The sequence below is a fragment of the Pseudochaenichthys georgianus genome, chromosome 23, assembly GCF_902827115.2.
Source record: "Pseudochaenichthys georgianus chromosome 23, fPseGeo1.2, whole genome shotgun sequence".
Taxonomy (NCBI): domain Eukaryota; kingdom Metazoa; phylum Chordata; class Actinopteri; order Perciformes; family Channichthyidae; genus Pseudochaenichthys; species Pseudochaenichthys georgianus.
Window position 1 is genome coordinate 11,383,226 of NC_047525.1, and position 17,761 is coordinate 11,400,986.

The 17,761-nt window shown below is 41.8% G+C and overlaps 1 protein-coding gene across 1 annotated transcript in view; it reads right to left on the minus strand.

The window, feature by feature from the left end:
* The window catches only part of sema3c (sema domain, immunoglobulin domain (Ig), short basic domain, secreted, (semaphorin) 3C), a 35,665-nt gene extending 21,295 nt beyond the window's left edge, over positions 1 to 14,370 (minus strand). Inside the window, exons 1-2 of the mRNA XM_034074926.2 lie at positions 14,190 to 14,370; positions 10,038 to 10,211 (exon numbers count right to left, since the gene is read on the minus strand). Coding sequence (XP_033930817.1) covers positions 10,038 to 10,167 — 130 coding nt within the window. The 5' untranslated portion in view covers positions 10,168 to 10,211; positions 14,190 to 14,370. The remainder of the gene's footprint in view (positions 1 to 10,037; positions 10,212 to 14,189) is intronic.
* Positions 14,371 to 17,761: the final 3,391 nt, after the last annotated feature.

Sequence of the window (17,761 nt, forward strand, 5' to 3'; positions counted from 1 at the left end):
ATCCTAGCCTACAGCATATTGCCACAGTGGTTGAGTTAAAGCCTCATTGGGCAGAGAGAAGCTAAAAAACCACAGCTTTTTAAAATATTTGTGGTGAAGAAAAATGCAAGAGGTGAAAGAAGAGGTATTTAAAAAGAAGCATTCTTTCTACGAAAAACTAAATGCAAAAGCAGCTATGCCAAGGTTTGTGGTTGATTTAGACAGACCAAGCCTTAATTGCTATAGTTGGATTATTAGGTACAAATGCTAACCTTTTAAAAAAACATAGTCATATAAAGTTCGATGGCTATTGGTTAGTTATTGAATATGGCTGACATGTAGGTAATTTGACCTTTTGAATTAGTTTTTTTTTCTGAATTCACTCACGACTGTTTAACTATTTAACAGCTTAGCCAACATTGACTCAGTCAGCTGGAAAATGTTTTATAATTTTTAACAGCTACGCATTTATCCTCATTACCCACAAAAAAGTGAATTTACACTTTTTTGGGGGGAACCAGTCTGTTCTTTGAAAGCTAGTTTAGCTGTGTGGCTAATTTAGCGAGTTAAGATTTTGCATTTGAATTCATGTTTTTCAAGGTCAATCATATGCTCAATTGTTCATTACAACTATCAGACACATTTACTAAATAATATAAAAGAGAAAAAGCACTAACCCTACTGTTAAATGAGCCTAGCTATTGGACATTATGGTACACTCCCATCTTTACAGCTCTACTTCTGACAACATCCCTCCAGAAAATTCCACAAGGAGAACTAATTGTTCAGAGGGGTGTGGAATAACTGTTTAATGTTTTGGTGAAATGTTTTTCTCAGTGGGGAGAAATAGGACACTTTGAATTTTTCGTGAAGGGCTAGTTAAGTTCGGTGCAGTGATGGGACACAGCAGGAGGGTGTCACATGGGTCTAGATCATTCCCTGAGAGACAAAATGAAACCCTCTGGGGCCACATACCGTTGGATCCAGTATCTCCTCAGTGCTCTGCTTTCAATCTCGTACAAACACATGAGTCATGCCTGCCTGCACTGCTGCAGCATTGTAAACCAACATCAAAAGTTCACATTGCCAGATGGTGCACCTGCTCCTTCAGGGAGAGGGGTGTGCTGCTCTGAACTATTGTCAAGGTTTTTCAGAGTTATTTAATATAAACACTGGGGCAATCTGTTTACAGAATCAATGCCAGCTCATAACCTCCCTATCAAGCCTTTGTAGACCGGCTGATTAGCGTTTGGTCCAAATTCGTTCCATCATATTTTAGGCACCACAACCTCACAGCGACACATCAGATGTCGGGACAACATATCAAAACAAAAGTTGGAGCACACTTGTTTTCTGTTTTTGTTTCAGTTATGAATAAATCCTCTGAACCACATGTGGTTAGTGTAGAGTCTTGCATTCCTTGTTGTTGACATCACACAACTTCCCGAGAAGGAAGAGTGTCAAAAGTGTTTGTGGACGTCATAACTGAGGAAAAGCAGCTTGTTGTGGACAGTGTAGTTTTGATGATGCAGATTTATGTGGATACTAAAACAACCAAACAATAACAAGAGACCTGTTCTGCATTACCGACATTTAAGGGGTCTGTTTTAGGGATGATATTTTGTGCATAGCAACAGAGGTTTGGCAAAAGCTGAGGAAATGAAATCTCCTATTTTGTGTTGTTTTTTCTTTATAGCTGTCCTCATTGCAGCTGGAGGAGAAAAAAAGAAACAGAAAAAAGAGGATTTGAGCTTTGACAGTTGGTGGGTTTTCTATTATGCATGTGGGCAGGTGGGCCTAACACCTCCCAGTGGACCTCACAGCAGTCCCCAGTGTCCTGCCTTTGACTTTGAGCTTTGACCCATGGTGCCACATTGGTCAAATGGCAGACCGATGGCGATACAATCCACCCTAATCCATGAGACGGACAGTGGGGTTAAAGGGCAAGGTGGGGACTGGAGAGCTCAGACTCTCTCTCTCTCTCTCTCTCTCTCTCTCTCTCCCTCTCTTTGATGCATGTTTTTGTGTGGTCAAGCGGAAGCAGCACAAAAGCCTTTTGTTGGGCAGAGAAGCGACAGCCGTCATTCAATATTAAACAGCAGGTTGCTTTCTTTGCTGCGGAGCAGATCCTATAAGCCCTTGGTCTCGAATCCCAATCCAAGAAAACCCGTTGACATCATCAGGGTTATTTTCTCAGATATTAGAGAGCAGTTCTTCAAGCATACAGATGACCTTTTTGTGTAAAAGTGGTGTATGCCTCTTAGGATAACGCAAAAACGCTAGCATCCCCTGTTTTCAACCTGCTGATTCCCTTTTTGTTTGATAGCACCATTGTTAATTAAGTATCTAAGATAACGTTGAAACAACGTAAGTCGACTACCCATTCTGGTGCCATCAAGTGTATTACATGGCCTCAGCAGATGGAGTTTGACCAATTTTTTTGTCGATTGGCTTAGAAATGTGATTAGATCATGAATATTGTTTGGTTTTGAACTAATGGTTGGACGAAAACCAATACATTGGCAATTTTTCTGTTATTTTTGACATTTAATAGACTAAAATAATCAAGTGAATAATGATTGATGACATCAGGTTACAGTCAATTCTGCAGAGAAGTTGTCTGATGAATGCATATTCGCCTTTAAACACGCTCTTTGGTACATAAAAACAAGACAAGCTATGCGATGTCACTACAGGCCTTAAATAAAATATATCCAAAGATTCCTGAGGGGGGTAATTAAGCCTTCTGTAAAATGTAGAGGGAAATCGATTGTTCACACGCACAGGCTCCATGATAATAACCCAGAGACAAGCCACAGAGACTCAACATTTGAACAAAACAGAACATGCTCTTTTATGTAACTGTGGTGAACTGAAGAAATATAATTAAAATATGGTCAAAGTACAGAGGAGATTGAAGTCCTCGATTGGCTGAATCTCTGCTTTTTCCTGTTGTGAGTATATACCCAGGAGAGGAAAGGCAAAAACCACAAAGAAGCTTCACTCAGGTTTTCAACCCTTAAGACTTTCTGACAGACTTGGTTATATGATCATACAAACCATTTTGCAGGCTGAGTTTTTCAGCAATGACTCCAGTAGTAAACAACGCTTCCATGGTTCTGGTTTGGGGTGTCCATACAAGGAGTGGTTTGTTGTAACACAGTCTCGTAATAATTATGGATTCACTGTCGGTGGAAAGTATGTGGGATCTTTATGAGAGAGGCAACTGTACTGTTGGACCGCCCATGACTGAGCTGGTGTCACTTTAAGCAATTTTTCCAATTTGATGGGACAAGAGGCAGAAGAACACTTAAGGAAAAACAGTGTGTCCTCGTGGTACATTTTCTAGGAAAAACTTGTGGTACAATAGGGGTAAAGACTGAAAAACGGTATTATAAGAATCACCTCATGAAATCAGAACAATACTGCATTGTTCTGATTTGTCAAACATTAGCTTAGCCCTGGTGAAACAGGGATGAGCAGCTTTCAACAAATTGACTTGAGTGTTGGGTTTGTTGATTAACACCAGTTCTTGAACGCAAGCCAAAAGGTCCCTGGAGCTAATTAACACTTCAGGATTGGACAGCGGGCCAATTACAAACCAACCTTGGTGTCTCCCATGCAAATTCAGCCCTCATCAATTGGCTTTGTACCTGAAAGGCCAGCATGAATAAATTAACTCCATGTTAATGAGACTTGCCTTCTATTGAGTTCAAGGAGAACCTGTTCTGTGGTCGTCAGGGGCAGCCAGTGGGAGGACACCAATCACCCGTCTTGATAAATATTGAAGAAGGGGCTTATACCGCCCCCTTGCAATTCATCGCTCCTCACAAGATGGAGTGGGCTTCATCACGGAGGCCTGACTTTCAACCTGGTGCCAAATACCATTTCTCTTTGTCAGGACAATGCCTTAGAACTCTTCTGGTTCAGTTCTGGATGGCTGCACTCACCTAACACAGTGCTAGCCTACTAACACATACTGCACCAGTAAAAGACTTTATCCTGGCAACTGACAGGACCCTCTAGAGATAAGTAATGGCTGTTGCTGCGGCCATCCATTCTCTTTGGAGACCAGCTTGACGGTATACAGTAATGACTGGTGGCGTTTACATATAGCAGCAGGGAAGTTAAGGTGTTGTTCCAGTTTGTGGAGACCACCCAGGAGGTCTGGCTGACAGAGTCGTCCGATTGTCTGCCCAAGAGACATACTCAACATTCTCAGGCACGCTGTACTCGGCAGTCAAAATGCAAACAGCATGCACAAACGTACTGTACTGCAACTACTTGACATGGACAGAAGCCAGAGTTGGCTATATATCTACCGCGTCTCATTCATTTGACGATTGTTGTCTGTTGCCAATCATCTATATCCAGACGTTTCTAATGGGAATCATATGGCTGGATTGAATGCCTGAGCTCTTATGCATGCCTTCTCTCACTTTAGCTTCTCAAAACAGACGCCACATCTAAATATGACATGTGAACGCAGAGTGTATTTTCTCCCTTGGCTAAGTGTGTGTGTGTGTTAGTGCGGCGTGATGTTATCTAGCACCAATGTCAACTGCTGGTTTCATTGCCTGGCTGACCTGCTAAGGTATTGGCTAATATTCCCTGCAAGAGCCGAAACTTGAGATGACAACTTGTCCATCATGGTGCTCGTCTGCCAGCTAGTTTGCGTTCCCTATGCTACAATTAGCACCTGGCCTTCACTTCACATGTCACCGACGACCGCTCCTGCACAGAACCAGCCCGTACCATGAGCCTCTTAGCCGTGACCTTTCACCTGCCTACACCAGGAACCTCTAGTCATCTCCAGGAGACATTAAATCTCTCTGACTTTACTGTTGAGAGGCAGCAGAGACTCTCAGAGCGAGGGGACGCCTGCAGGAGATACGGGTCAAAGGATTCTCAGATTTGATGTTTTTATTAGTCATGGAGGACAACCAAAGGAAAAATATCAACCTGTTGGGACTCCTCTCTGCTATCTTCGAGGCTGGGGCTGCCTTAGGTTAAAAAAGCTATATTTCCAAAGTGACATGATATGGATGAGGTCGAGGGGGTTGTTTTTGTTTTGTAGAGTTGGGGGAAAGCAAAGATTTACTGTAAAGGTAACAAAGGCAAATTCACCTGTTTCTTCTGCAGTTGGCTGTAGACTCCAGAAAGATTGTTTAAACACTTGTTCATCCAGGTGCTTAAAAAACAAATCCATTCAAGTCATAAAATATTTCAATAATGGAATAAAGAATCAGTTTTCAGCCTTAATCCATAAATAAATAATACATGCCTTATGTTCTTCCCCTGAAAGCACAGTTGATAGAAAAGCTATAATATTAAAGTATTTAACCAATTTAAAAGCCACATTTTCCGAAATACACTACACACAAAGGAAGGAGTATAAAGAAACTTGCATACATAGTTTCACAACAATAGGTCGTTGATTAGCGATAATGCCAACGTACGAACCAAGGATTCTCTAGTTGACCTTGGCTATCCTTGAAGAGGCACTGTCTTTGTTTGAATTGATGGTCATTGATTACCTTTCAAAGTGTTGGGAGGTGGAATAATAAAACATTCAACAGGGCTAGCAAGGTCAGACACAGGAATGGCTAAACAGAGAGAGCTGGGCAGAGAAAGACAGGCTGACAGAGGAGCTGTCAAACATCTCACCCGCTGACAGCCCAAAGGCGGCGCAAGCTGGAGCTCCTGCAGGAGCTGTCCATGCTGCAAGTCAAGCAATTAGATGGACGTGAGTCTGGGGGACATGCATACACACACTAAGAAATAGCTCTCTTCATGCCATGAATACACCAGTGTTTAGGTTCAGAGAACACACACGCAGGCATTGCTAACCTATAGCTATTTGTATCATGTATGCCCTTGCCGGCAGATTTGAGAGGCCTATGCTTAGCCCTGCCAGGAATTCCCTATAATCACAGATTTTACTTCCCAGTCATTATTATGTTCACCACAGGAAAAGGGGAGATGCTAATGATAATAATAATAATTCCTTACATTTATTATAGCGCTTTTTCAATGACTCAAAGCGCTTTACATATACACACACATTACACATATATGATACATGCAATGGTCATGTACTGTGGACAATACCCACAGGAGCAAGTTCAGGGGAAGTGTCTTGCCCAAGGACACACCGGCTTTACAGACGCAGCAGCGGCGGGTTTCACCCCTTGATCTGATGATCATTGCACAGCGCACTGCGCCACACCGTCCATCTTCACGCCTCAAAGTCATCGAGGCACAAGTATACATTGGTATTATACATGTACTGTGGACAATACCCACAGGAGCAAATCCGGGTGAAGTGTCTTGCCCAAGGACACAACGGCCTGATGCAGTGGCGCCCTTGATCTGATGATCGGATGCACAGACCACTGCGCCACCCGTCCCCAATGATGAGGTCTAATGTAGAGCAGGCACAGGTTGCTGTCCTACGTTAGCGAATATTAACCTTACGGCACACACATGGACCTCCTGGCCTGCTTCTGGCTACTTGTCAGCAATGGTCTTTGACATTTCAGCATTTTTTACCCCAAAACAACCCAAAGACGTTAGACACCCTCGTCTGGTGTGTGCTTCTAAAATATTATAAATCTATATGCCTCGATTCGTTCCATAACCTGCCATATTAACAAACAATCCTAATATTCAATCATTATTTCTCCCATTTGTCCCGGACATTAACTTTTTCACGGACAGTTTCACCTAACCGAGACATTTCCATGGGCATCAAATTATTTTTCCTTCCACTCATATTTGATTTAAATCTGAGAGATTACCTTACAAAATACTAATGGAATATCAGCTAAGACTACCAAAGCAGACCTTCTTTCTAAATTATTCAGAAAGTGCTGTTGATCAGATTGATAAAAGCCTGAAAATAGCATGTTTTACAAGTAGGTTATTGGAGCAATATATCTTGTAGATTTCCTAGAATGTAGCTGTTCTAGGAACACACACCACAGTTTTCACAGTGATTCAGCAGAACGTGAAGCCACTAAAATCCAATAAAGTCTAAGGAATGCACATCCAGGCACTGACCACGGACACATATACACTTTATTTCCAACAAAGCGACACACATACACATTTGCAAACCCTCACCACGAAGTAAACACCCTGTACACCTACAATGTATGAGCTGTATCATTGCTGTATGAATAATGGGGGGGTGAGTTGAGGCAGTAATGAGGCATGAGAGAATAAGGAGTAATCTGGTGAGGCGGAGGGATCCGGTGTATTTGCTCCCTGATGCCTGCTTCCTGATCTCCACGCCTGGTTCTGTTTAAGCTGTGAGTCAAGCCCATGTGGCTCATACGAGTGTGACAGAGCGCTCATCAAACAGACTTTATCTTAATCAATATCTCCGATTTCTTAGCCAAACACGTGTGTGCAAAGTCGACAGTATCCACGCGAAAGCATGCGCAGGCTAGCTCACTTTCAAATAAACATCTTTCACAATTTGGTTACATACTGTATTTAATATTGAATATTGGAGGTTTGCCAGAACAGGGTGAGACTGCTGATGAGGTTAAATGATCCTGATCATAAACACGGACCACTGCTCCATCTGCCAACTGAAGGGATAAATGAGGCTGAATGTTTGATCCCATCATTACTGGAATGGCATTTTTGGCAAGAGCAAGGCCAACCTCCTTTACAGCAGCAGAATCAAAAAGCAAAATATAAAACGTATTGGGTTTCAAACAAAACTCTTCATCCAGTTTATAGCAAATGTACTTAATGTGAGTAAATGAATGATAACAGCTTATATTTTAAAGATTGTTTTCTAAAGATGTAGACTCTCTGTTGCAGACATTAATCAGAAGGTTGTCATTTCATATCATTGTTTCCTTTTCTGCCTTATTGCAACAGCAAGGCTCAATTAACATGAAAGAATAGATATAGAAAGCGAGGTAGAGGAGTAATTACTGTATCTTTAATCATGCTCGGTATCCCTAAATAGATTTGCTATACGAAAGGGTCTTGTTTTTTGATTATCCGAGGGATGAAGAGAACTGCTTGAGGGTTCATTATTTGAGGTAGCTGCATTTTTATACAGTTTATTATGCGGTTTAAATTGTGGTCTGGCGGGGTTTGCCTGAGGAACACAAGAGTAAGCGGAGTGAGCGAGAGAGGAATGTCAAAGACAGCAACTTCTCTGCAGGACGCGAGCTTACGCCGGGAGTCCTGTGAACCTGCCTTACCCCTGGATTGGATTTCAGCAGTGACACGGGGAGAAAAGGGGGGAGGATATTCCAGAGACCAGATCTTGGACAACCCGAACGTCTCGCTTACGGGTTTACTTTCTGGACTAAGTTTGTTCCAGCTTTTAATAATAAACAGGTGTTTACATTTGGGAGAAGAACAATCTAGAAAACAAGAATAACCTTTTGGCCAACCAGCAGGTGCCAAAACACCTGCGCCTTCTTCCCTTCCGAGACACCGCTCTGCCAGTCTTCTTCGATGACTCTTCCATCTTTATGGCTGCTTTGGATGGAGCCCCTACTCCCCACATTCTCTAAATGTGAGGTGTTTATAGGAGAAATGAGCCTCCACCTTGGGCCCTAAAAGTCGTCCTACATCTGGTTCTCACCCCCTTCGAACTTTCCCCTGCTGCCAAGATGGAGTTATGAGCCTCATCTTCCTTAGCTCCAAATTATTTCTCACTTAAAAACAAAGGTGAATCTACTCGAGGCAGGTCTGGTGTTTTAAGCTCAGGTGCTAAATCAAAGCTGGAATGTAAATTCACACCTAAAGTTGGCCGTTTAGCCAGCATACAACCTCCTCTTTCCTCGTAAATTCACCTGGATGTATCCCAGTTGCAGAGCGAAACACGTGTTCTCCTCATACAGATAAACACTCATTAAGAATAAAGTCCAGAGCCTCTTTAAAGAATAAGTGCACTGCGAACTCTCCATTTATGGTGCTCCCTGCGGCAAACACAACTACAGTGACTAATACAAATCGCTGAGAGGGAATCGAGCGATGCAGGATTTTAGAGATTGGCTCATTTTCAGCAAATACACCTCTGACCTTTTAAGCTAGCTATTTGAAAACACTGGAGAAGTGTGGAGTGAGTGAATGTGCCTTGAGTGGGCAAAACCAGAATGTGATGGTGAGGTTTACCCCCCGTTTTCTATAAGGGCTGGTTCTGAAACAATAATCAGAGACAGCTCAAAAGGAAAGAAAGACACATAAGAATGAAAGTGAAAGATGTAATATAAAGAATGAGACCACATTTGGGAAAATACGTGGCACAAGTAAGGCAAATTTAGACTGAGACAAAAGAAAAGAAAACCACATCTGTTCTAGCTTCACACTGTAATGCTTTATTAACCGTCTGAGTGCAGAAACCTTCCTGACGGACAGCCTCAGCTGCTCTGTGCAGCCTAATCCGCAGCGAGAGGTAGTGAAAGGTGATCAAACGTCTCCTTCAGCCCCTGCACACTATCCAGCCACAGTGAAAAGGTTAGTGCACCTCTCATAGCTCGGGGGCATGAGTGATTGGTCAGCTCATCCACACTGACTCACTCACGCAAGCATGAACACACACAAACTAAACCTGTCTACCTCTACAATGCACTCTGATTTCAAGGGAGCATCAATAATTCATAAAATAATCTATGTCAAAGAAATTAAATAAAACAAGAGATGCAATTCCAGGGGCAGCAACAATGCCCACAGGGCTGCAGTGTGATTAAAGTTTAACTACGAACAGAATCGTGCTGTGTCTGACAAGCAGTGCCATCTCCTGCAGAACTGACACAAAGCGGGACAATAGATGGATAAGGATTGACCAGTAATGGAGCTTCAAGGCTCTGTGATTGAAACAATATCAAAGATTAAATCTGATTTAAAGCAGCAGTTGCATAAGATATGCAGAGTCTAGGTAAACCATACACTACAGCCCCAAGCTAGCCTTGATTGTCAAACATTTGTTTAGCATTAGCGCACTGAACACATGGCCACAGTGTAAAGTCATTACATCTGTAGAAAAAAACCACAACAAGTTGATTTACATTCATGCTTGTTACCTTCAAAGGAGAGGAAGACTCTTGGCAGCGGCTGGGGGAGGCTGGAGATCCCCGTGGAGAGGAGGGAGAGAGCCAGCAGAGCCATAGCTAACACCAGAGGTGGCCTGGCCAACCCCTCCGGCCTGCTCATGACTGCACCGCTCAGGAACCCAACCAGTTACCACCTCCTGTTGGCTTGAGAGAGAGAATAACATATTTTTAGTTGTCTTATTTTTGAGAATCTGAAATATGACCACTGAAACATAATCCTTATTATCTTTAACTTTTGTCTTTGGCTCTACTGTATCTTATCTATCAATGCTAAAGCTAACTTAGTGTATTTGTATTTCAAACAATTGCCTATTAACACATCAGGCCGACGCAACTGAACACATTCATTTGTGAATCTTCTACTATTTTCCTGATTGAATTATCAGCTAAATTCACCACCATGCTCACCAGCTAGCTGCTAACTAGCGAAACAGGCTAACCCGCTAGAACTACAAATAGAGCTGAGAAACAGGAGATCATTTGTGTGTGCTCATTTTTAGGAGCATTGTCTAACTTTGCTAATAACAAACTGGACAAGTGAAGTATTAAATGCATGCTAAAAGTTTATATTAATATTAATATTTATCAGGATTTGGAAAAAGTTGGATCGGTGCCATCCAATGGTTGCAAGTGTTTAAAAGTTGCTAAATTACTTTTAATAGTAATAGAACTCCATTTTTACTTTGGTAGCCTTAATTTTACACAAGGAATTATAAACTATCTTTAAATTAATTACAAATATTCTATTACCGAATACAATTTTCACGGCTTTCATCTTGTGTTGTCTGATCTAAAAAGGGACCAACCAATGCTTGACTGGATGCAGTTGGCTAGTTTTAAAAATAACACAAATAATATTTACAGTTAAATGATCAGTCTTATACTGTAGGTCTACAAATGTAAGTGTAGTACAAACTACACTATGAAGACATGGATGATAGCACAACATGTCAGCTAAGTCCCATCACTTACTATATCCTTGCAGATGTATGTCTCTTAAAAATGGATGAGTTAAATCTGCACCAAAGAGCAACAGGAGAAACGCTCTCCTTAGCCTTTTCCATAACAGGACAAGAGCAGCTGAATTATAGATAGAGGCAGGGACTGTACTGCCTGCGGGACACTAACTCCTGTAATGCAAAACTCCACTGTTACAAAAAGAATTGGCTGTTTTAACCACCTAACGCACTACCTGTGTGCAAAAAACCCGCAATGCACTGGATAAAGAGAAATGTCCATTTCACATGTACAAAGTCACAAGAGAGGCAGATTTCTGCTCTCATTGCTTATAGATGCACAATGAAAAATTGATGTCCAGCAGATAGAAAAGCTGCATCATTGCTATGAACATTTCCGTTTGGGGTGTAGTGTACAAATAGGCTGAGATATGGGTGTGTGAGGTGGAGTGAAGCGTGGAGTGAAGCGTGACTGATGTGTAGCCGAGGTGGAATTCTTCAGTTCAGGTGCAGAAGGATAACAGATGGGAAGCTGCAGAGGAATGAGAGTACTTTGGCTGCAGAGAAGAGAAATAAAACAGCATGGGGCTTATTCAAACAGCCCAGACCGCTCAACTGCAGCTCCTCTGCTGCGGCAGCTTCCACACACACCCTCCCCCAGAGCCTGCGTCAGCTTGGGTGTCTCCAACAACTTTAGCCTCAGGGCGGATGGCTCTCTGACCCCGTGCCGAGGCTCGACCCTTGTCCTGCTCTGGCTTCTGTCACCATTTTCAAAAAGGGATTAGTTCATTTAAGCCATTTGAGATAAGTAAAAGTCAAGCCTCAATAAGTGATAATCAGCTTATAAAGTCAACATGGAAATTACATTTTCCTTTTAAAGCTGTGGCAAAATTCTTTGAATGTATAATTTAATTTTCAAAGTTTGTAGCCATACAAGAGCCTCCGGACTCAGTATTAACCAGCTCTTGCAGCAGGCAAGTCTCAAGTATTATATTTTGTGATTTAATTCAAAAGTTTGAAGTCAACACCTTTGTGAATAGGGAGCAATAACACAAATTATTTGAATGCAAATGTCTGAGGATTATCTAAAGCTATGGGGACCTTAGTTTTAGGAAAGAATGCCGTGTGATCCACAAACAAAATGATTTGTTTTATTAAGGTCGGGGCAGAAATGTCAGCCAACAGTGTGTCAAAACCTAGACGCAGGATAAATAGCCCAGTTTCCTAGACATGATGCACATATTTATTATTCTGCACATGTGTGGCACATCTGACTTTCCTGCAGGAGACCAATTAACAAAAGCCTTTTTATTAGTCCACATTGTTTTCCATACCATAAACCTAGTATTTGTATTACCTCAATCATAAAACCATAGTTTAATGTCATAACCATGACTTATAGTCCCTTAATCTGTTTGCATGTTATTGATTAAAACGAGAATAAAACAAAACAACAATTGACATAGAAATACAGAATTGTTGAGTGCTGAGATTCTTGTGTGGTGTTAGGGTTGAGTTACTACCAAACTTGTTCTTGTTTTAGGTGAATCGGCCCACTGCTTCCCCTCCCTGCGTTCTCAGAGAGATGGGCGATCTCTGGGTGAGAGGTCTGGCGTGAAAACCTCTCACAGCTGCTAAACTCATCGTCAGGGGAGTACGTCTCCTTCTGAGTGTCCTGTGACATCCCAACAGCTCAGGTTTAGTCACTTCCTTTGCTTCTACCTTTGATGCTCCCCACTGATATGAATGAGCTCACTACCAGCCTCCCTGGAACTTGTAAAGCACCGTAGCGCTCGCCTAGATGGGTCTCCCAATAAAAAGTACATTAGTGTTTGTTGCCATGACCAAAAATAATAAATACTTCAATTAATTATGTCTCGCTCTCCAAATTCGAGAGACTCCAGTGTAGTGTCTGCCAGGAATCTCTGCGACGGCAATTACATGTCTCCACAAAAGGAGGTCAGCCTCAGTGAGTGGAGTTATATTTCCAGTGGGATGTAATGGTAATTGAGTTTATTGTGCGTTCCTTGGCTGACAGCCTAATGAATTTTCCATTACAGTATTTCAGAGACACTGCTCAAAAACTAATATTGATGGAAGTAGAAAAGTACATAGCTGAACAAGCAAATACTACTTGTTTCTTCCCAAACTGGGTCTGTGATTGTTTGGCTTCCATCTGATCCTGGTAATGTTTTAAACACATGAACAGTATTTAACTAAAAGAAGATGAGAGTCCTTCCATCTGGATTTACATTTGAGATGATGTAGTATCTTGATCTGGGAAGAATTTAAAAATGGTAAACATCTTGTAAGTTACCCCGTGTGTCCCGGCTCTAACAGGACAGTGTGGCACACCCTGGCACTCAGCACACACTCAGCACACACTCAGCACACACACACACACACACACACACACACACACACACACACACACACACACACACACACACACACACACACACACACACACACACACACACACACACACACACACACACACACACACACACACACACACACACACACACACACACACACACACACACACACACACACACACACACACACACACACACACACACACACACACACACACACACACACACACACACACACACACACACACGTTTAATGACATGTGAAAGCAGCATTCAGACACTTTGATTCAGGACAACCCTGTTCACACATTTAGGTAGAAGAGAATGGTTCATTAAAAAGCTTATTAATTAATCATTTAAGCTTTTGTTGAATAAAGTTATAAAAAAATACTAACATCACAATATAATATATAATATTTTTTAAATGTTTAATTAGCTTCACGGTAATACAGAAACTGCTACAAAGTCATGACTCATATTTTGGAAATGCATACTGTAGGCTATCAAAAATAGACAGTACACCCAAGACATGTGGGTTACACACAGCATGCCAACGTAATCTGAAGCAGCAACTTTATTTGTAAAATGAAAAGGGAAATTAGATTGTAGAGTCAGTTTACGTTTAGCTTTTCTCACTGGTGGGACTCTGCACCTGTTATTCTGCTGCCCACCACCTCCACTCTGCATCCGCTGTGAGATCTGCTCCACTACAATGTGGTGCAGTACAGCAGGTAGACCCTCTACCTACAGACACAGGATCCAGATTAGTCCCTGGTCCATGAACTCACCTTTTTAGGAGCTTCCTCCAGTGCTGGTCCCACTTGGAAAAGCCAGGTACTCAACCAGTTTTTTTTTTATCCCGCTTAAACCACCTTGTTTCCAGTTTCTAGCAGTGACACCAAAGAGGAAAAATGCTGCTATTCCATCCAAGTGATCACAGAGCAGGCTTGACTGAAAGAGCATAGGAGAGAAGAGGAGAGAGGGAGGAGAGCGAAAAGACAGAGAGGGCTGGTGTCCTATTACACACTCTCCACTGAAGTCCGCCTCCCCTTCTCCTCCTCCTCACCCCTCCCTTCTACAGTCTTTCCCCTTCCCTACCTCTGTTAACTAGACAGCAAACTTTAACATGTACAGCCCAACACATAGGACTCTCACAGACAGGGTGAATAAGGACAATACAGACATAACACGGAAACTGCTTTACTCTGAAATTTGTTCCGCCATGATATGACTTATAAAACAGACTTTTCCATTTGTTTCCATTTTCAGCCAAATATTACGTAGCTGACCATCAGTATTTCCTAAATAATGACCCAGCTTGTAAGTATTAAATTGAGTAACAAGGACATTATAACTCAGACATTGACTCAGCGAAACAAGACTAAAAGTACTGCTGCTCTGTGAAGCTGTTCTTTGTCACAGTGGTGCTTTGAGCTTAATTGTTAACATGTTAACAAGCCCACAATGGCAATGCTAATATGCTTATATGTTTAGCTGTAGGTTTGTAGTATTACAATATACCAGTGTAATCCTCATATTATTGTCACTGCCGAAATAATTACAGAAGCTCCGCTATCTATGATGGTTGGGTAATAAAGAGCCAGGAAGTGATAAAAAATAAGAATGTGTGGAATAAAAAAAAAAGACATTCTCTATAGGAGTTCAATGCTACATTATGTAGTAGCCGTGTGTTAGCATGCTAACATATACCTAATAGCACTAAACGCAGCTGAGGCTGAAGGGAATTTAATATATTTCTAACATTAATGTCTGTACGTAATTTGACAATCCATCCAATAGATTTCAATTGGATATCTAAATCTGGATCACAGCAGTTAACCAGTCAAATGGTAGACACTCTGTAGCCTAGAGTGGTTAAAAACAGTCAACTTATTTCTCTTTCTTTGGCTCATCCATGCCATCTTAAACTGTCCTTACCATTCTGTATATTAAATGTATTATTTTTTTAGACATTTTTCTACAGAATAAATGGATTTCATTAATATAATAGATGGTGAAGTGAAGTACAGAAATTTGACATTCCTTCATCCTCTGTGGTCGACAATACAAAAAGACGAGGTTATGTATTTGGTGAGAGTTGCACGCTAACCACGAATTGTAGAGACAAAATAACTTGCAACTATAGCACACAATCATATTTAATTGGCTCATTGGGGAGAGCTTGCTCAGCATAGGGATCTAAAAAGGCTTTGTAGGGTCTCAAACATGCCAAAGCTGCATTAACACACTGATTTCTTGCTTCAACACAAATCCAAACCAGTGGAATCAGGAGGAGTCTAGAAGGACTTGGATATGTTAACCACCAGCAACACAAATATCGGATTTAACTATTTCCATACGGAGCTCCTGAGAGAAAAACTATGAATAGATGCATTTGTGTTACTCCCGAGTGTCATATTCACTGCATTACAGGTAGGATGTGAAGAATTTTACACTTAAGCACTTTGACTTTGAGGTGGAAATAGAGCTTTTGCTAAAATCACAGCTCAGAAAAGAAAGAGAGAGTGCGAGGCAGGTCTCAGATGAAAGCGTCTGACAAGCAGAGAAATGGGGGGAGGAAAGAGGGGATTGCTGGTGGCTGAGACAGGAGGAAATAATTACCTTTCTCCCTGACAATGGAGCCTGATTTACACCTCACCAATTAAAGTGTCAGGATAGCCCACTAGGGCAATGAAGGGTTTTTAATTTGTCCCCGACGCAGGCTCGTCACTGGTGGAAAAAAGAATAGAAAGTGTCTGATGAGAGAGAAATAGAGATCCGGCATACTTAAACTGCCCAGACAACAGAGCTTCAGCAGTTAGTTAACTTAATGAGTGTGATGAGCCAAAGAACATCACCACGTGACAACACATAGATGTCCGACGTTGTTACAGCAAAGTATGTTTTACAGTAAGGGATCATAAATCCTCAAAATAGATGTCTGGCAGAATGGTTTATTCCAAAAATGATGTTGGTCTCAGTCCGGTCACGCAACATCTCTCTTTCACTAGTTGCAGGTGGCAAGGCCTATGCGCTGGCGAGTGACACACACACACACACACACACACACACACACACACACACACACACACACACACACACACACACACACACACACACACACACACACACACACACACACACACACACACACACACACACACACACACACACACACACACACACACACACACACACACACACACACACACACACACACACACACACACACACACACACACACACACACACACACACACACACACACACACACACACACACACACACACACACACACACACACACACACACACACACACACACACACACACACACACACACACACACACACACACACACACACACACACACACACACACACACGTTAGCACCGCAGATGTCACGTATTTGTCACACTGGCGTTAAATACGCAGGCCAGGGTCAGGGGAGGCCCTCTTGTGATGATCACCATGTCACATGCACATGTATGCACTTGGTAAGATCAAAGGCCGAACTGCAGCATGCTAATATACTATCACCAATGCGGTAATCTTTTATTATGGTTTACTTCTTACATTTCTTTTATGGGTTTGCTCTTTCCTCTTTGAGAAACATGATCAACTGAAAACAGGAAATCCATTTATTTCCTGTAAAGCTGAACAACCAGGACATTTCACAACACTGCCAGTGTTATTCTGTGGTTTGCATGTTTTCTGACTTTCCAATGACTGGTTTCTTCTTTCTTAATAGTTTTCCAAGGTTGAAGAGGGGTGCCTCATGGGGTGGGGAGGCAACTAACAGTTTTCTTTTACTGCTATAAAGTGTCAGAAAATAGTAATACAACAATCTCAACAAGCACAAGATAGATAGATTAGAATGATATAAAACAGAGTGGCAAGTCTTCACATATTTGAGAAACTCGACCCAGTGAATGTTGCCGTTTTCCTTCTTAAATCAAAAGTCCATTCTCGGAGTTGACAGGGTATACGACAGAATTCACTGGACTGTGCAACACTTCAAATCTATAACCTATTCAACTTGCAAAGCAAGGAGCCATTCCAGTCAATGTAATACAGCATAATACATCCCAATTAGCTGGTTGAAGAAAGCTTAATGATTATTAAAACATCAAGGAGAAAGGCAGCTTGTCATTTCCCAGCCTGATGCGTGATTGAACCTTAAACTGATTTGTTCGCGGCACATATCTTTCCTAGAAATAAAACCAGATAATTCCCATAAGGGCAGCTGATCCGATTGTACATATGATCATTCCATCTGTGCAGCCAGTCATACTTGTGGCTGACACTTCTGTGAGCCCATGAAAGTGTAGGAAAACAAAAGGCAGAGATGTGAATAATGG